Consider the following 20,477-nt stretch of genomic DNA (forward strand, 5'->3'; position numbering starts at 1 on the left):
GTAAATAGTTGTTATGCTATGTTGTTTATGGAATAAAGATAAGAAAAAAGTCTACATGCTCAATACAGACAGTTTGTTTCACCTATTTTAAATCTGTGGTTGGTTGAATACTTAGATATGGAACCCACAGATACAGAGAAGTAACTATCTCACACATATCTATTACAGATATATGTATCACATATGTACAATACACACACACACATATCTCAGACTTATTACCTTAGAGGGTTGTTGAGAAGATTAAATAATATAATGTACATATTGTTTTAGGAATGTTAATAACATTATCTGAGGTTTACTTTCTTCTTTTAATAGTTTTTCAAAAGTTAAAAACAAAGACACTTGATTTATGTACAAAAATAGTATTGCATTTGAAAGGGCCCGATATACCCCCGGTGCAGAGAAAGTGACTGTACTAGTCCCACACAAGCACCTGCAGGCAGGGGCACAGATGCCCTGACACAGGAGTTGGCATTTTAGGAAAACTCTTGCAAAGTTCTATGGGGGAAGAGAAGCCCGCACAGAAACCCAGAGGCCACGGGCAAGAATAAGCATGGAGCTGTCCGTTAGAGCGGAGATGGGGTGTTTGGGAGCAGAGGGGAATAAGAATGGTAAAGCTTCCAGAGTTATGTCGCGATTCCATGAGGCAGCAGATTCTAGACCAGCTGAGGGTCTGACACAGAGACGTGATTGGCCAAAGCACCTAAGTGAAAATTTATCTGGGTGAATTAGAGGAAAATATTAATGCCCAGGAGACCAGCTAGGAGGGTCAGCAGTCTGCACATGTGACTTCAGCCATGGAGTAAGACGGGAAGGAAGCGGAGGAAATGTTCACCAGAGACATTTTAAGAAACTCAGCGAAAGGGCTTGGGGACAGATGTAACGTGGGGGTGGAAAGCAGTGAGCCACGTGACTCTCCAGGAGGGCACCCACCTGGGAGGCCATGTTGGGACGGCCATGGGTAGTGGAGTTGGAAGGGAAAGCTTGTTCTGGAGCTTTGCAGATATGCTCCAAATTTAGTGTTGAGGGGACTCTTCATATGGGACTGAAAGTGGACATTTCTGATGGGTCAGATGTAACCCAGATGTCACTTGGCACCGTTCTCCACTCCAGGTTTCTGAGCTTGAGGGGAAGGAAGGGTGTGTGGGCCTGGTGCTAAAGAGTCCCCATTGGGTCTTCTTTGGCCTCAAAAGGAATGACTGGTGGGAGACAAAACAGCGAGAAAGGGGGATCTAGGATATCCAAACCCTGCTCTGGAAATGCTCACATTTTCACACCTATTTAGTCAGAGCAAGGGTCCTCCCAGATGGGGTCACTGGCTGCCAGCACGGAAATCCTGCCCTTTCTGCTGGCCTGGCAGCCCCGGGAGCGCTGGCCCTTTTTGATGTGGGTCCAGGAAATGCTGTGCACTTCCCAGGTTGAAGAACAGATTTTTGGGTTTTCATGGCTAAAATCTTTCTTGTGATAACATGTGGGTGGCACTTTGTTTTCAGAGCGGGTAGTGGTGGTGGTGGTGGAGTGAGATGAAAGAAAAGCCTGGTGCCCGCTGGCTGGTGCGTGGGGTTCGTTGTAGGCTTGACCTTTAATGTTGAGAGGGTTTTGCTTTTTTAAAAAATTTCTGATTAGCATTTTTTTTTCTTTTTTGTTTGTTTTTTAACTATTGACTATTGCAAAGTTGAGACCTTATTGGAATAGTGTTAGATTTTTTTTTTTTTACCTACTATCACACATCTACATAGAATGGAATCATTACATTTATTATAATCAGTATTATTATTTATACCGGCTACTACATGCCAGGCACTTTGTTAGGGGTTTTCATACAGGATCCCGACTCCTTAACAACAAACCTGCAGAGAAAATATTGCCGCTAATTTACAGATGAGCAAAGCGTGGCTGGCAGAGTTTAAGGGAACTGCCCAGGTCAGGAGTCATTCCAACCTTGTTCTTTTTGGCTCCAACGTTCGCACTTATATTTGAGTCATAGTTTTCAACTTGTGTTTCTGGTTCTTACCCATAAGGTCCCCATTTCATGATTCTTGGAGCAGCTTTGTAGAGTAAGGAGGACTGGCGTGTCTATCTTCATCTTACCAGGCAAAGAGCTTTATATGGGGCTAACTCTGGTGACTTGGGTATATATATGGCTAGCTAGTAGAATGGATTCTTTTCTTTAGACATCTCAGTCCAGTATTTTATGACACAGTGCTGCCTATTGTCTCCTCCATCCACCTGCCAGGTGAGCCTGGGCTTCTGGCAGTTTTCCCCTCTGGGAACAAACCTTTCTAAAACCTAAAAGGAGAACAGGATCCTTCGACCGTATCTGCTGAGCAGTGGCTCAGTAGGATGTAGGCCATGCTGCCAAACCGCCACGTTCTAGACCATGTCAAGGAACAAGGAGAACAGTAGGTAGCTTTTGATATGTACAAGGGGAGAAAGAAGAGAGACAAATCATCAGTGATAAAGAGCATTGTCCCCTTTGGTCAAGAGAAAAACTACACTGACCAACTTCACTTCTCCTGGGTGAAGTCAGCAGGCGTCATTCTTTTGCAGGTGGGAGGTTAATGGGTGCATCTACCCAGGCTTTGACTCCGAGCAGCCATAGTTCCCATTAGCGTTTCCAGGCAAAGGTAGAATTGTTTGTTGAGACGGCTGTGATTAAGACCCAGGTCTGTTTGCCCCAGTTTGGGGTCAGTTTTCCAGATATGTGTCTTTAAGATAAGTGTGCTGTGTGGCTGGCGGTGATTTATGGGAGAGGAGGGGGGAAATCCTGGTTGGCTTGTGCCTCCCGGGCCTGCTGAGAGGCTCTGTCTGTGACACTGATGACACCTGGAACTTGCCACCTTCCACACAGGGCACCTGGGAGCCAGGGAAGTTCAGACAAACAACACCAGGGACAAAGGAGCGCAAGGAAAGAAAGCACATTCAACTGTCAGGAGTCAGATGGTCCCGAGGCAGCAGAGGAGGGTGGAAGGGTATCTAAAATGCACATAGCAGTGGGGGAACCGGCCTCTGTTCCTGCTGGGTCCCCTGTAGCTGGGGGCAGGGCAGGGAGCATCACTTTCCCAGGCTCTAAAGTCCTCAGGTTGCAGAGGGGCAGGGCAGGCAGGGTTTGGCATTTCTAACCCCAAAACTCTGGGCCTGTCTGAAGGGAGTGATCAGAACCCGCCTCTGACCCCACCCCTATGTGGATCATACGGACATCCAGAGCTGGGCTACCTCCCTGAAACTCAGATCCTGGTCCTGGGGCATTGCCTAGAAAGAAAACCCAGCGGTAGCTCTGTGTGCTGCTTGTCTATAAAACCATGATAGTGTCCTAGGCTGCAGATGAGAAGAAATGACCCAAATCAGGGGGCATCTTCTTGCTATTCCTCAAACAAGCCAAGGAGGTTGCTATCCCAGAGCTTTCATCCTTGTTTATTCTTCCTAGGGTAATATTCTCTGGAAACCTTTCCAGCTCACCCCTCACTTCATTAGCATCTCAAAGTTTACTGCTTTAGAAAGGTTTTTTTGAACCATTCAAAAAAATAAATAAATAAATAACACCTGACTCCTGTCGTCCCTGTCACTCTGTTTCCTTGCTTTCCTTTATTTTTCTCCATGTCCTATAGAACTGTCTGGCATTAAATTTTAAACTTGCCGTTTGCCTCCAGCGTAAGGATGGAAGATCCAGGAAGGCAGGGCTTTGCTTCTTTTATTCACCCTATGTCCCCAGCACTTATCACAGTGCCTGGAAAATAGGTGCTCAATAAATAGTGAAATTACAAATATATCAATGAATCAAGGAACAAACAAATGAACCTGGCAAGGATTAATGAGGAAATCCACGAGTATCAATGACAGTGAGTCATAATGTGTTTTTCATGAATGTGGATTTATATGACATTTATTATAGTAAATAGAATTAAATAAACTTTTACATATTCTTCTATTTATCATTAATAATTTTGCCTTTGAACTTGATTTTACTGTGAAACTTAGTTTAGGAATTGTCCACTGAGTTCTAAAGACACATTTAATAATAATACCTTATATTTTGTATAGTACTTTAGGGTTTACAAAGTGACCACATTGATTATCTTTGTCCGTTTGAGTTGCAGTGGGATATGAATAAAAAGAAAATGGACTTTGGAGTCAGAAAAATGTGGTTTCAAATCCCAGTTCTGACACTTGCTTTCAGTGTGGCTTCAACCCTTTGAACCTCAGTTTTGCCTTCTGCAAAATGGAAGGCTGCATACTGTTCTCGTGGCCCTAGAACCTGCTAGGTGATGAATAAATGGCATCTGCTATTGTTATTGTCATCTTTATTATTATCATCACCTCGATCCATCTTGTATTGCTAGAGAGAGGGGATGAGCAAGTATCAGCTCCCTTGAGCCAGAAGAGGAAAAGTATAGGTGAGCAAATGTGCTTGGAGACTGCCTGATTGCTCACATAGGAGAAGCAGAAGGAGGTTCTGAGAACAAAAAGCAAAGCAAAAGCAAAATGCAAGTTTAGATGCTACTATTGGCTCTCCAAGATTCCCTTCTCAGTTTCTTCATTTGGAGTAGAGCACTAGATCCTAAACCTGCTTGATCATCAAAATCACCAGTAGGAATTGAAAATAGACTTCTGGGACTAACTGGCAAAGATTTTATTCTGGTTCACCTGGGTTGGGCTCCAAAATGTGAGTGTGTGTGTGTGTGTGTGTGTGTGTGTGTGTGTGTGTATGCGTAGAATTTTCTGGGTGTGTATAATCATCAGTCAATTTGGGGGATCGCTGGAACAGATGATTTGCTGAGGCAAACCCATAGCCTGATAAATTACAGTGGTGATTTTTAGCCTGCTTTGAAGAATGGAATGTTTTCCAGGAAAAGGCATTTCCTTCTCTATGGGAGCTTCTTCATCCTTACCAATCTCTAGGGAGAGATGACCCTCAGGCTGAAGGTTACTCTGCAAACCTTTTAGAAGTTGTTGAAGAACAAAAAAGTTGATGAAAGAAAGAGGTCCTCAGAGGCCGATGGCACGAATCCCCTAGACTGAAACTCATAGAAGTCACAGGAGCCTTTCCTCTTAGCACGCTATGCTTTTGGCTCAGCTCCTTGTAAAATCTGAGCAGAAGAACTGGGGAATGATGACGTCCATGAGCCACCATGTGCTCTCTATGTTCCACGGTGAACAACTGAAAGGAACACAGGGAAGGGGGCTCCCGGCCAGATGTGACCCTCTGGCCAGCATTGATATTCTGCCGGATCAGACCCTGGGGTGTAACAATGCAGATGATAAAGTGGGTGATAGGGGCTTGTTCCTCACCCCACCCCATCTAGAAGGCAGCTACCGTCCAGGAAATCCTGTTTACATTCGTGGGAGGAGAGTAGACCGGCTGCGGCAACAGGGACCCTGGAGTTAGTGAGTCCTCAGGATGGTGTAAACACGGCTGCATTACTTTTCGAGAAAAAGAATGTGCCCCGAGACCTTGCAAATATAATGCAGCCGTGCTCCTTGCAAATGTTCCCAGAGGACAACATAATGTGTCCAGAGCTGGAATCACACAAATTAAGATTAGCAGTTCTTCCCGGAAGCTTGTTTTCATCACAGAACCGTTTGAGAATCAGAAAGAAAACAGGAAGTTTGAGGCAGTGCCATAGTATCATAACAGATGGAGTTTCTGCAACGGGTTTTAAACGTCACTTTATTCTACTCATAAATACGCTTTTATAAAGAGGAAACATATTTTAAAATGCATTCTTTTTAAGAAAATCTGCACAGAACTTTTTTATAATTTGAGTTAATTATAGCAAGTTGAACAATGCCAACATGAAATAATTCTCAACAAGGTCGAAGGGTAAAAGCAACCAGCTAAGTCAAACGCCATTTACAACCCTAAATGAACAAATCTTCTCTTATTTCTGAAACAAACATTTAACAATTGGAGTTTCCAATGATAAACTTACTCTGTTTTAGTGTTTTATACCAATAGTCCTTGGAACATTTAAACCAAATCTTACAATGTTACGGGAAAATTTTTTACCCTTTTAGAAAAGAGACATAGAATTTTAATTTTGTGGTATAATATCCATCAGACTTTCAGATGTGGCTTACATTTTAAAGTGATTGTTTTGTAAGTATTCTCTAACCCTTTTCCTCATTTAACTGACAAGATCAAATATTCTCAATGTTTCTGTGTAAACATTTTTTGTTCTTCCAATTTTCTTCAGTAACTACCGTCTGAGCCCATGGCTTCTGCTCCAGTTAAGACTGGGTCAAAGATTCTGTGAGTGACAGAGAGGTGACTCTGTGACTTGACTCTGAGAATCACAGTTTTAACAAGGGTTGATCGCACACATATTCATGATGTGGGGAACTCCCTGCCAGATGAAGTGAGTCAGTCCCCAGGAAGTGAAGGAAACAGTTCCTTTCCCTGAGAACATTAGCTAGTGGCCTGGCATGATGCAATATAGGAAACTATGAAAGAACAATTCACAGACCATATATATATAGTCACTACACACATATATATTCACATGAATATATATATATTAATTGTGTTTTGGGGAGCAGATCCATCTAGAATGCCAGCCAGTCAACTACCTGGAAACAATTTGGAAAAAAAAATGAAGAGCCGAACATCTCTTTTATGTTACTTTTCCAATTTGCCAAACTTTTGTTGAGCATGTTCTAGACACTGGCGATCAGAGGAAAAACAAAGAGCACATGCTAAGAGCAAAGGAAGTTAACTGCATGACTTTTCCCAGAGGTCCTCAAGCTATGCCTGGTTCAACTCCTAGAACATGCATCTGCTAACTGAATGACACAGACCCTTTCCTGTGAGTCAGGATCGTGGCACATAATGTCCGAACTCTTGCCAGATTCTCCCTCTAGTCCTCCCTGCTTCCATTCTTGCCCTGTTACAGCCCGCACTTCACACAGCAGGCCTTGACATTGGACACCTTGGTGGGGGGCAGCAGGTCGTGCTGAGTAGACAAGCTCTTCTCTTCTCTAAGAGTTCGTCAGAAATTCTTAAGGGCTGATGTGCCAAGCATCTGCATGTACCTGTCGTTGCCTTAAGCTGCTGAAATGGCCATCTTGATCTCCCTCTGTCTCCCATCCCCACGGTAAGTTCTCCCAACCTGCATGTGCCTTTATTACAGTTGCCACCGGGAGTCCTGCGGCTGAAGAGTACACTGTGGATGTTGAGATCAGTGTTGAAAATGCATCCTTCCTGGAGCCTATCAAAGCCTACTTGAACAGCCTCAGTTTTCCAATTCAAGGGAACAGCACTGACCGAGTTACTGACATTTTGAGCATACAGGTGACAACAGGTGAGTGAGAGACCCGCTGCTTTGGAATGGGTAGCCGGGCAGATCAGGAAAAATGCTGTCTGAACCCCTAACTGTCAGAGCAATTTATACTTAGTAGGCAAGTGAAATGATTCAGCAGGCCTGATGTGTCATTTTATGACTTCACAACCTTCCAGGATGAGGCCCCTATCAGTAAATGCAGCCAGAGTTTTTTTATTTTAAATGGTGACCAAAGGTTTGCTTGGTGCTTTGCTTGATGGTTGTCATAAAGTGATCCCAAGATATGACCAGGTCTTTCATGACAAATTCTGGGTCCTCTTCCTCTGGCAATCAATAGATATAGCAAGGACTGGTTCAGGACGTCAGTAAGTAGCAAGTCGCCTTCTCTCTGGCATTGTAGGTCAGGAAAAAGGAACCAGGTACATGCTGGATCAGAAGCGAGGCATTAAGCAGAACTTCCCAGGGCATGGATTGGACTTTTGGTTGCTGGCTCCCTTCCAAGGTGATGCTAGCTCCCCCGTGTCCTGGGGGACCATCACCCAAGACTTGGTATACCATAGAAACTGTGAAGTGGGGCTGCTGTCTGTCTCATGAAAGGTTATTGCTTTGTAAATTGGAAAGCACTAACTGATGTTAGGTTTCATTATTCTAAAATGGGGGCAAAACCAAAATCTCTGTTTTTCAAATTCTTTTTGAAGTCTCGTATTTCAAATAGTGTATCCCAATATCAGTCTTTGCATTTTAGTTTTTGATTTTTCATGTGTGCCACTTGATTTTAGTTTTAGTTTTTAATTTTTCATATGTGCTACTTGATTTTTCATATGTGCTATTTTTCATATGTGCTACCTGTCATAGCTCCCTTATAGCTAGCTCCCTTTGGATGCCACTTCCCATCAAATTCTACCATTGATTTCCTCGAGTTAGTGGTTTTCCAATTGGATGCCAATGTGTGTTATGAGTCCTCCAGCAGCAGTGAGCGTGTGCTGTGTTTCCCAAATGTATTTACCCACAGAACTCTTTGTCCATAGACATCTCACAAAACTAGAGTAGCTTGTAAAATACACAGGAAATACCCTTCTATGTTCCCACTCAGCATAGATCTTTTGCATCTAAAGTAAATTATTGGATAGATTTTCATAGTCAATTTTGTTTTGCTTTCCAATGTTTTTATGGAAGCCTTTAATGTCTGTGTGGGTGCTAGTAAGTAAATTCAGCAAACAAAACAGACCAATAAGTGTCAAGTAAATAAATAGCTTTTTGTTGAACAGCTTGTGAGCATAGACACTTGAGCTTCAGTTGTGAGATTATTTTGCATACTCTCAAATAGACATATTAACAAATCTCTCTGATTTATTTTGTTTGACTAGAGGTGGCATGACTTCAAAAGGCTCCACTATTTAAACCATTTCAGAACTCGGGTTAACAAGTTTCTCAATCAAAATGCAATTGCCCTTGGAAAGTTTAATTTATCCTTCCAGAAAGACTAATCCTTCACACATTGAGGGGGTGAATCCTTTCTGACGCTAAACTGTGGAAGAGATTTGACAAAAGGGATGCTTCAACATGGCAGAGAGAGGCTCGTGGACCCCAAGGCCTGCAGGGAACAGCTGGGCAGGGCTGGCCTCAGGGAGGGCATGAGTGGGAGGGGTCGGTACTCGCCTTGGTACTAATGTCTAAGCACCCCAAACTTTCACCAATCTCCTTTTCCAGTGTTTTCCTCCCCCCATTCTCCCAACAGTTTACCTTATGATCCTTTTTGGTGATAGTAAACAAAACTGAGGATATTTAAGGCCAGGTAATGTGTTTAGAGCACTTAAGGACACCTGGGATGTGGCAGATGGTCTGGAGATGAGAGTTTTCACCTAAGGCATGTTTGCATTTTTCTTGGGAAACAAAAGTTCTTCACCTACTCCCCACACAACACTTCCTCTTGAAACAAAACCCACCAACAACAAAACAGCATTAAACAACAAAATTGCATTAGCAGTGGAATTTCAGGTTAGTAAGAGAGATCTTGACAAAGGGGAGGGTTGGCTACCCTCAAATGACCGTCCTCACTAGCAGCTCTGATGTCTTTTGTTCCTCACCCTCTGCCACACTCCCGCCTGCTGTTGGGACTCGGGCTGCGCCAGTGCCCAAGGAATCACTGGAATGTGGTCGTCCCTCCTATTTCAGAAACAAGCATTTGGTGGTTCTCCTTGGATTAGTCGCTCAGTGGGACTTTGCCTGGGCCACCCATCTGCAGAACAAACAGCTCCCAGTGATGTGATTTGGGTCCAGCTTTAGAAAGTGATTCAAAGTACTATGTTTTCAGAGCATTTTCAATGTCCCCAATGAGATCACAGCCCATCTTAGGTTGCTCACAGTTGACTTGGAATGTAAAAGGCAAAAAAAATTTACTTTCATTCTGTATTTGTTATCTATTGCTGCATAACAAATTACTCTAAAACGCAGCAATGTAAAACAACAAGCATTTATTTAATATTGCATAGTTTTTGAGAGTCAGAATCTTGAAGCAGCTTAGCTGGATGGTTTTGGCTCAGGGTCTCTCATGAGGTTGTAATGAATCTGTCAGCCAGCATTGTAGTCATTTGAAGGCTCAACTGTGGCTAGAAAACCCACTCCCAAGCTCACCCATGTGGTTGGTAGCAAGCCTCAGTTCCTCGCTAGCTGTTGGCTGGAGACCTCAGCTGCTTGCCATGTGGGCTCTCAGTGATATGTCTTCATGCCATGGCAGCCAGCTTTCCCTGGGGTGGGTGGAGACAGAGATAGAGACAGAAATAGAGATGGAAAGAAAGAGGGGGAATGATAGAGAGAGAGAAAGAGAGACAGAAGGAGGGGGAAGAGAGAGAAGGAAAGAGAGAGAGAGAGAGAGAGAGAGAGAGAGAGAGAAGGAAAGAAAAGGGCGGTAGGAGAGAGAGTAAGCACACACACAACCAAGAGGGAAACTACAGTATCTTTTCTAACCTAATCTCAGAGTGCCATACCATGACTTTGTCTTATTCTCTTGGTCACACAGACCAATTCTAGTGCAATATAAGAACTCATTACAAAAGAGTGTCAATGCCTGGAGGCAGGGGCACTCAAGCGCCATCTTGGAGGCTGGCTACACACACTCCATGTCCAGCAATCTGTTTATCCTCATGGACATCCGGTGGCTATGAGCTATTAGGCATGGCCACCTGAAAGATGACTTAACAGTCGTCTGTCACTCAACAGTCACAGCAGTTATCTTTCAGACGGTCACACCTAATAGCATGGTGATACAGATGTGCATATGTGGACTTCATGAAGTCCCATTGAACTTCCCAGCAGGGTAATATGGAGTCGAGTTAGGATTTTCTGCAAGTATAGATATCTGCAGGCCGTAAGTGCAAAAGCGGTGACCGCCTTCTCTCCCCTCACTGTTTTGGGTGACGGCAGTCTGCAGACCAGCTGGAAGTGAAACCTGGTGCTCCTGTGAGACAGGCTATAAGTGGCCTCAGGAAAGGTGCCTCCATAATATCACTTGTCCAGAGCATGGCAGCTCCCTCCCAGGGCACGGTTGCAGTTGCCTCAAAGGACTTCCTCCCAAGGGACCTTTTTGCCAACTCCAGAGAGGTAAGTAACTACTCATTACATGTGTGTTGAGTGGCTATTCAACATCAGCTCACAAATGTTCCTCTGTTTTGTGTGCACTCAAACACCAACGTGAGCTTTTTCAATATCGCCCTGTGTTTTTCAGCAGATGTTACCTTGAGAATGTCGGTGAGACTGAACGTGGGCTTTCAAGAAGACCTCAGGAACATTTCCTCTGCCCTCTATAGATCCTACAAGACCGACTTAGAAACAGCGGTAGGTTTTGGCCCCAGGAGCCTCTTAACTAAGAAATTGTTTGGGTTGAACTGAGTCTGTTTGTTGCATTCACAGTGGACAGTTTGCTTGGCTCCATCAGAATTTATGAACGTGAATTTGACATTATTCATTTACATCTGGGAGGGTGAATCAAGAAGTGCTTAAATCAAACAGCATTCAGGAGACAATGTGGCATCACCTTGACCTATAAGTAGAACAACTTCTCAGGGTGGAACTGGCTCAGATGAGATTTGGTGGCATCAACTCACTGAAACCTCTTCAGAGGCCCAAGAACCTTGCCTAGAAATGCACCAGTTGGTGCATTTCTGTTCTTCTCACACCACGTGGATGAAACCCCTCACATCTTTTGGCAGACCAACCCAAAGCTGAGCCCAGAGGGTTTCAAACCACTCTGTACTAGATATCTCTGGGCATTCATACCATTTAAATTTACACACATAAAACTAGAAAATATTTCGTGAGTGTTAGCTGTTTGCCAGACACTGTTCTAAGTGCTTTACTTTGGAATAACTCATCTAAACCTAAATGCTTTGCTTGAGCTAACTCCTTTGGAACAGAACTTCCTAACTGGTGTGGCACAGATTATTGCAGGTGGGCTGAGATCACGACTTCCCTGCCTTACCTCTCCTGGCAGCTGAACCTGCCTCAGGCTGTGAGCAGCCTCCTGCCTATCCCAATCTGCCACCCAAATATTCTCATTTTCTGTGCATGCCTTGATGAACTGCTCCTTTGGAAGAGCTCTTGGACATCTGACGTGCATATCTGGCGTGTAATATTTCTGCACAGCACGAGAACCCTCCTTACCCACATAATACATGAAACCATATACTTTTAAGGAAAGTTACATACTAGTCTTGAGTCCCACCCACCTGAGGACCTGGCTCAGAGCTTTGCACTTTGCAATGTGTAGCTGCCCTGTGAATGTGAACTGAATGAAATGGTATTTCCTGTGCAGTTGGTCTTCAGAGAAGCAAAATGGAGTAAAAACACCATCCAAAACCACACTGGCTCGACCAGTTCTGGGATGTGCCAACTGAGGGGTCAGGCAGTGCAGACCTCCAACCACAGAGCATGTAACTGAGCAAGGGCCCCAGCTGCAGCCTCAGAAACCCATGACCACGAGCACTGCTCCCTGCCAGTGAATGAGCATGGCACGGTGGCAGCTACCAGATACTGGGACTCCTTGAAAGGCCATATTGAACCTTCCCAGGCTCAGTCCAGGATTCTTTGATTCAACCTTCCCTCCCTCTCTCTTTCACTCAGGGGTCTGACGGCTCTATCTGCCTTCCCCACTCCCGCCTCATTTTCTTTTTTAGGAATTTTGCTGAGTCAATTTGCACATTTCATCTGGCGTCTGCTTCCTAGAGAACCCAGACTGACATAGGTAGTTAGGAATTAATTACTCCTTCGAAGATATGCTAATGCCAGCACTAACAAAATACACGTAGGATAACTTTACCCAGGGTGATGAAGATAATATGCTTTTCATATATATAATAATGTGTTATTATATCCTTTTCATATATATAAGGATAATATGTTTTAAATCTCTTGGCATATCTCTCACGAGACTTCAATACGTGACACTTGTCTCGCTTTATTTTCCAGTTCCGTAAGGGTTACAGCATTTTACCAGGCTTCAGATGGGTGACTGTGACAGGGTTCAGGTAAGAATGCTGTAATTTGGTCATTTCTATTTGATGTAGTAGAGGAGGAAAAACCCAGTAGAGAGCCATCCTGTGGAATGTTGAGCAGGGGCAGTTTGGAAGGGGTGAAGACTGGAGCCATATCACAGGGGCTTAGAGGGAGAGGGGACACTGAGAAGAGAGGCTCACCCCTTGCAGAGGTACCTACTTAGAAGGAAGAGTAGGAAAAAACCTTTGTTCATTCTATGCATGAATTCTATGCATTCCATGCCAGTATTTGCAAACAAATACATGGGATACGTTGGTAGCCTAGAAGAGTTCAGAAATATAAAAATGAAATAACGTCATGCAATGATGCCTTTGCACAAGAAGATTCTGCCAGCCAGGACCATAGAGTGTCATGCCGCAACATGAATGGTCCCCCTGGACTTGGGTGCCCTGGCAGCCCTGAGCGAGTTGCCAAAGACTTAGTTGCCAATCTTAAAAATCAGGAACGTGTACAAGAACATCCAGGATTTGGGTTTCATGTAATGTTCGATCTGGTCACCCTGGGCCAGCATAGCTGTGTGACAACAGTGAGCTGGCTCTGCATTGTGGCTGCCTCCCTATAACTCAGCTCACAGATCCCCATCTGGCTGCTTTGTTCATTTATGCTGCAGACGTTTGGGGGTGCAAGCCCTGTCTTGCGCTTTCACCTAGAGCTTGCAAACCGGTTTATTTCCATGAGCCCCTGAGGATAATAGTACCCAGGCTATTCCTGCTGGTTTTTTTTTTTTTTCATGCAAATAAAAAGCATCTAGATTCATCCAGGTCAGGTCAGTTACTGCTTTACTCAACTGGGTGGTCTCTGTCCAGGCCTGGAAGTGTGGTTGTGACGTATGATGTCCAGAGTACGACACCATCAGTTGAATTAATGCATAAAGCCAATGAGCAAGTCATACAGAACCTCAACCAGACCTACAAAATGGACTACAACTCCTTTCAAGCAGTCACTAGTAGTAAGTGCAACTATTTCAGCATGATAATGTGTTTATTGTTACGTTTAAACCTATGGAATTGTCTTACATCACATCATCACTGTGTTCCTGTAACAGGGGGCTGGATGTCATCTCCTCCACTTAAGCCAATGCCTCCCAACATGGCTAATGTCACTGTACCTGGGATACCGGGGGAGAGGAGGACAGACATTTGACAAGGGGTCCACAGAGTCATCTGCGCCTGTGAATTTTCTAAATTAACAGATCCAAAACATCCTAAAAAGTCAAACTAACATTATGGCGAGAGTTGAGATATTCACAAAATGCACTGATAGCAAATAGAGGGCCATTGCTTTCGAGCAGTGGTTCTTAGAGTGCAGCCCCAGACCAGTAGCATCAGCACCACCTGGGAACTTGTTAGAGATGCATGTCTTGGGCCTACCCCAGACCTACCAGAGCCAATCTGCATTGCAACAAGTCCTCCAGGTGATTCTCTGCACAGGAAGGTTAGATCACTGCTTTAGAGCACATAGAACAGTGGTAAATCTGGGGGATTTTCATGTATTCTGCACCATTTTACAAATGGGATGCAAAGTTGGGTTCTGTTGTCTTCATATATGGGTGAACCTGGTATAGTATAAGGGATAGTAAGGAGAACCCAGCAGGCAGAGATTTGATGGGCAGGGGTTGGCTTGCCAGCATTCTGGATGACTCAGGTCTGTAGTTCAGGAGTGTGGATAGTTCCTTCTATGGGGAGAGCACTGAGAGGACTGTATTTGGGACAAATGGATTAAAGAAAGAGCCCCTCTCATTCAGGAGTCAGGTCATCTTCACAGCAGGTTGATATCCTTTCTGTTTACATTCTCTGCTAGTATTTTTAGACACCAGGTCATTTTTAAAATAATATATTGGAAGTGATAAAACTAGCTAAGGAAAGCATATGAGATTTATATAATGCTAAGAAAGTGCTACAACATAAACAAGATAAAATAGCAAAATAAAAATTCTAAATAAATAAGGCAGCAAAACAAAAATAAAAACCAGAAAATTAAAGGAAAGGGAAAAGGTGACCTAAAAGTGTAAGCTCATGCAGGAGCAATCTCAGCAATGCTACCTGGCCAACCAAGACATGCACTTTCTTTGCCCTGAAAAATTCTTCTTATTTGTGATTCTGAAGACATAGGAGAATAGCATTCTCCAGTATAAACTTCAATTGTGACTCCTGTTTCCCCCAATTTCTAGTCCTCCTGAGAATAGTCAACCATTTCAGTGAATAAGTATCCGGCAGTTTTACTGATCAGGTTGTTAGCCCAGAAACATGCTGCTGACAGTATAATTCACAAATGTGTTTTAGTATACATGGTGTCTTAGTCCATTTGTGTTGCTATGAAGGAGTAGTGAGACTGGGTAATTCATAAAGAAAATAAGTTTGTTTGGCTTACGATTTTGCTGGCTAGAATACTGGGCACCTGGTGAAGGCTTCAAGCTGCTTCCACTCATGGCAGAAGGGAAGGGGAACAGGCATGTCCGGAGATCACATAGCAAGAGAGACCAGAGCCAGGGGGACGGTGCCAGGCTCTTTTTAACCACCAGCTCTCAGGAACTAATAGAGCAAGAGCTCACTCATTACCTCAAGGAGGGCACCAAGCCAATCATGAGGGATCTGCCCCCGTGACCCAAACATCTCCCATTAGCCCCCACTTCCAACATTGGGGATCAAGTTTCAACATGAGATTTGAGGGGAAAAGACATCCAAATTATAGTACATGGCTTGTTCTTCTAAAGAGCAATTAAGTTATTGTGAAAATCACTCAACATCCCACCTTGCAGAGAGTCTACATTTATCTCTGTCCTCTTTCAAAATCAGAATATGAGTCTGTGATATGTACAGCCTCAGACCAATAAAAATGATCTTACACTACACATAATTCCACAGGGAAACTCAGACACCATCCTGCTCTTCACAGTGCTGTTGTTGTTAACCCAGAATACAAACACTCAAGAAGTCATGTGGTTGGATTTTTTAAAAAAATTATAATCATATTTGGGGAGTGGGTATAGGAAGAGAACAAACAAGAAAGAAAAATGTTGAATGAATGAGTTGGTATTAGAAACTTATTTTTAAGTTTATCTTTATGAAACACAAAGGGCACAGGGCAATCTTTAGAATAGTTCCATTTATTTTGTTATACATTAATCCTCTGATGACATTTGGTTAATTAGCAGGTCCCTTAACTACAAAACGCTCTTCTTTAATCATTCCTGATAAATTTATGTTCAATTTCATATGACCATACAATACTGGCAGTTCTATCAATCTTACATATTAGCAGTGATAATAATGAAAACTTAACTGCATCTTTTCTGTATTAATTCCAGTGTGTTTATATATATTTCATCATCACAGATCCTGTGAAGTAGATATTATTATTTCCATTTTACAAATAATGAAATAGAGGCTTAGAGAGGGTAAATAATTTGCTCAAGGACATATATATAAGAAACATAAATTTATGTGATTTCAAAGCTAGTGCACTGCATTAAATATTCAAAGATGACCTTGCTTCCTAATAGTTAAATGTGATTTTTTAAAAAAACAACTTATTTTAATTCAGAGCCTAAAAGGAATAATAAGAAATATTTATATATCTTGATATTTTGACTAGAACATCATACCACCCCAAATTAATTTCATGATGTTTTATTTCCATGTTTATAATACGTAGGAGGTCTGGCCTGACCATAAAGCCCCATGTAAAAGGGTCCTCCTAGAGCCTCCTCACCCTAGCTTCTCTGATTTTCCTCAACACACATAAATGGTGAAGGACATCACACAAGAAACCCAGCTTAGAAAAAAAAACTACATGTTGCATAAGCAAAGAGCATCCCTAAAAGCACATATTAAAATAACCAATATTGTGCTTTTATCTATAAAATGAATAGATCTTCTACAGTTTTTTATGGCCAAAACAATCATAATAGCTGTAGTTTCCCCAAGTCACCTCCCAATGTAGCTCTCATTGCTCCTATCTTCCAGACAAGGGAGCAGAGGCTCAGCCAGGCTAAGCAAGTTCCCCAGGGCCACACACAGTTACTTGCGGGACAGAACTGGGACTCAAATCCAGATCCATCTATAAACTCCCACTCTTAAAGGTCCATGGATATTAGGTATTAAAAAAAGTCTTATTTCCCAAGCAGATTTTATTTGTTATGAATAATTCATTTGTTTTCCTGTTTCTAACTCATCAAAGACTTAGATCAGGGCCTTCAGTAAGCCTGAGATATCAGTTATTGGTAAGAAACATTGATATTATTCCAATCAGTGGCAAAGAAACTTGATGTTTAAGTTAGCCTGTGGGGCTTTTTCATAAGCAAATATGCAATTTTCTACTAGACTTTTAGAAATATTGAAAATGGCTTTGGGATCCCCATTGCTACCATTAAGGACTCTTAAGTATCCTTAAGACACATGATACAAAGACCCCAAACTAGAAGGCCTGTCCCTAGTATCTGGCCAGTTGTAACTCCATGGGCCTCAGGTCCCAGCTGGGCCAGATGGAGTAAGGGACGTGTTGTCTCATCCTGTACAGCACCATAGATGCCATGGAGACCCCTGAGAGCCCTTGGTGGTGATATCTGATGAATAGCATCCATTACATTTATGTGCTTTGGGATCTTAACACCTTTTCTTTGGGTTTCCAGATGAAACTAAGTTCTCTGTCATACCACAAGTAATATTTGAAGGGGATACAGTCACTCTATCATGTGAAAATGAAGTTTTGTCCTCCAATGTGTCTTGGCACCACGTAGAGCGGCACTTCGACATCCAGAACAGCAGTAGATTCTCAATTTACACCTTTGTGCTTAACAACATGACCTCAGTATCCAGCCTCACCATTTACAACATCACTCAGAGAGATGCAGGTGAGTCACTCAGTAACTTGTGTGAGAAACGGATTGAAGAACTCATAAGGAAGCAAACCATACAATATGCAGATATTGTTTTTCCCTTCAAAAAGAAATTTCCTGGCTCAATGTTTCAAAATTCAGAATTAATCCCATAGCATTAATTTTTGTTATTTTTAGTATATATAATAATATTATTTTATTGTTAATTTAATTTCTCATCAACTTTTTAAAAATGTTAAAGTATTTGATTATTTATTGGTGATTTGCTTGAGTTCTTTGTAGATTCTTATTATTAGTCCTTTATCAGATGTATAGCATACGAATATTTTCTCCCATTCTGTAGGTCATCTATTTGCTCTGTTGATTATTTCCTTGGCTGTGCAGAAGCTTTGTAATTTAATCAAAATCCCATTTGTTTATTTTTGTTGTTGCTGTGATTGCCACTGGGGTCTTCATAAATTTATTTGCCTAGGCCTATAACTAGAAGAGTTTTTCCAACATTTTCTTCTAGAATTCTTATGGTTTCATGTCCTAGGTTTAAGTCTGTTACCCATCTTGAATTAATTTTAGTGAGTAGTGACAGATATGGATCCTGTTTCAATATTCTATATGTGGCTATCCAATTTTCCCAGGACCATTTATTGAGCAGCAATTATTTCCCCAGTGTATATTGTTGTCTGCTTTGTCAGATATCAGATGACAATATGTGGATGGTTTTATATTTGGGGTCTCCATTCTCTTCCATTGGTCTATGTCTCTATTTTTGTGTCAGTATGGTCTATGTCTCTATTTTTGTGTCAGTACCATGTTGTTTCAGTTACTATAGCCTTGTAGTATAACTTAAAATCTGGTAGAGTGACATCTCTCAATTTGTTCCTTTTGCTTAAGTTTGCTTTGGCTATTCAGGTTCTTTTCTGGTTCAAATGAAGCATAGAATTATTTTTTCTGGATCTGCAAAAAATGACATTGGTATTTTGATGGGGATTGCATTGAATTTGTAAATCATTTTAGGTAATATAGACATTTTAACAATATTGATTCTGTTAATTCATGAGCATGATATGTTTTTCCATTTGTTTACATCCTCCGCAATTTTCTTTCTCAGTGATTTGTAGTTCTCCTTGTAGAAAGAAGTCTTTCACCTCCTTGGTTAAATATATTCCTAGTACTTTATTTTCTTTGCTGCTATTGGAAAAGGTACTGAGTCATTGATTTAATTTTCCATTTGACTGTTGTTGGTGTATAGAAATGCTACTGATTTGCATACATTGATTTTGTAACCTGAGACTTTGCTGAATTTATTTATCATTTCAAGGAGTCTCTTAGCAGAGTCTTTGGGATTTTCTAGATTTCAGATCATATCATCAGCAAAGGGTGATAGTTTGTCCTCTTTTTTCTCCATTTTGATACCCTTGATTTCCTTCTCTTGCCCGATTACTCTGGCAAGGACTTTCAGCACTCTGTTGAATAAAAGTGGTGACAGTGGGCAACCTTGTCTAGTTTCAGTTCTACATGGAAATGCTTTCAATTTTTCCCATTCAGTATGATGTTGGCTGTATATTTGTCATATATGGCTTTTATAATTTTGAGTTATGTAAAAGATATGAACAGAAGCTTTTCAAAAGAAGATAGACTAATAGCCAATAAACATATAAAAATGCTCAATATCTTTAGTTATCAGGGAAACGTAAATCAAAACCACAATAAGATATCACCTAACCTCAGTGAGAATGGCTTTTTATCAAAAAGTCCCAAAACAGTAGATGCTGGCATGGATGTGGGGAGACAGGAACACTCATACACTGTTGGTGGGACTGCAAACTAGTACAACCTCTATGGAAAATAGTGTGAAGATTCCTCAAAGAACTAAATGTAGACCTACCATTTGATCCAGCAATCCCACTACTGGATGTTTATCCAAAGGAAAAAAGTCATTTTATCAGAAAGACACTTGCACTCAAATGTTTATTATAGCACAATTCACAATTTTAAAGATGTAGAATCAACCCAAGTGCCTTTTCATTCATGGATGGATTAATAAAATGTGGTATAAGTAGACCATGGAGTACTGCTCAGCCATAAAAAATGAATTAATACTTTTTGTAACAATCTGGATGGAACTGGAGACCGTTCTCCCATCATAAGAATGGAAAAACAAATATCGCATGTACTCACTATTAAATTAGAACTAACCTAACAACACTCATGTGCTCAATAGGAAGTAAAACTCAATGGAAATCAAATGAGTGGGGAGGAGAGAGATAGGTAAAATCATACCTAACAGGTACAATGAATGTACACAGTCTGGGAGATGGGCACACTTATAACTTTTTCTCAAGCAGCACAAAAGCAATCCATGTAACTGAAGCATTTATACCCCCATAATATTCTGAAATTTAAAAATAATTTTTTAAAAACCCAAACATACAAAAATGTTAAAGTAGCTTTGTTGAGGATGCATTGACATATAATAAACTGTGCATGTTTAAAGTATGCAATGTGATACATTTTGGCACATGTACACCTGTGAAACCATCGCCACAATCAAGACAGTGAATGTATATATCAACTCCACCCAAAATTTTCTTGTACTCCATTGTGCCCTTCCCCTTTGGCCTTTCCCTGCCCTCATGTCCACTCCAAACAACCACAAAAGAATAAGTCGTAATTCTTCACTGGGACTAATGATGAACTTGACACATCCTAGAATTTAATAACTTCATTGTAACCCCAACATTAACAAGGCCATCTCTTTTTCTCTGTATAAGAAGGTGGGCTATAGACACATGGCTCCTATCACACACCTGTTG

General features: G+C 41.8%; 1 protein-coding gene across 6 annotated transcripts in view; it reads left to right on the forward strand.

The window, feature by feature from the left end:
- The window catches only part of ADGRF5 (adhesion G protein-coupled receptor F5), a 98,910-nt gene that overhangs the window by 51,243 nt on the left and 27,190 nt on the right, over window positions 1–20,477 (forward strand). For 4 of the 6 annotated variants that reach the window (XM_012744828.2, XM_076003307.1, XM_012744826.3 and 1 more), the window contains exons 4-9: window positions 7,131–7,301; window positions 10,704–10,880; window positions 11,005–11,114; window positions 12,744–12,802; window positions 13,637–13,779; window positions 17,461–17,682. In XM_012744828.2, the coding sequence (XP_012600282.2) occupies window positions 7,131–7,301; window positions 10,704–10,880; window positions 11,005–11,114; window positions 12,744–12,802; window positions 13,637–13,779; window positions 17,461–17,682 (882 nt within the window). The remainder of the gene's footprint in view (window positions 1–7,130; window positions 7,302–10,703; window positions 10,881–11,004; window positions 11,115–12,743; window positions 12,803–13,636; window positions 13,780–17,460; window positions 17,683–20,477) is intronic. The other 2 variants (XM_020286993.2, XM_012744831.3) reach the window with 1 other exon arrangement.

The sequence above is a fragment of the Microcebus murinus genome, chromosome 5 (assembly GCF_040939455.1).
Source record: "Microcebus murinus isolate Inina chromosome 5, M.murinus_Inina_mat1.0, whole genome shotgun sequence".
Classification (NCBI taxonomy): domain Eukaryota; kingdom Metazoa; phylum Chordata; class Mammalia; order Primates; family Cheirogaleidae; genus Microcebus; species Microcebus murinus.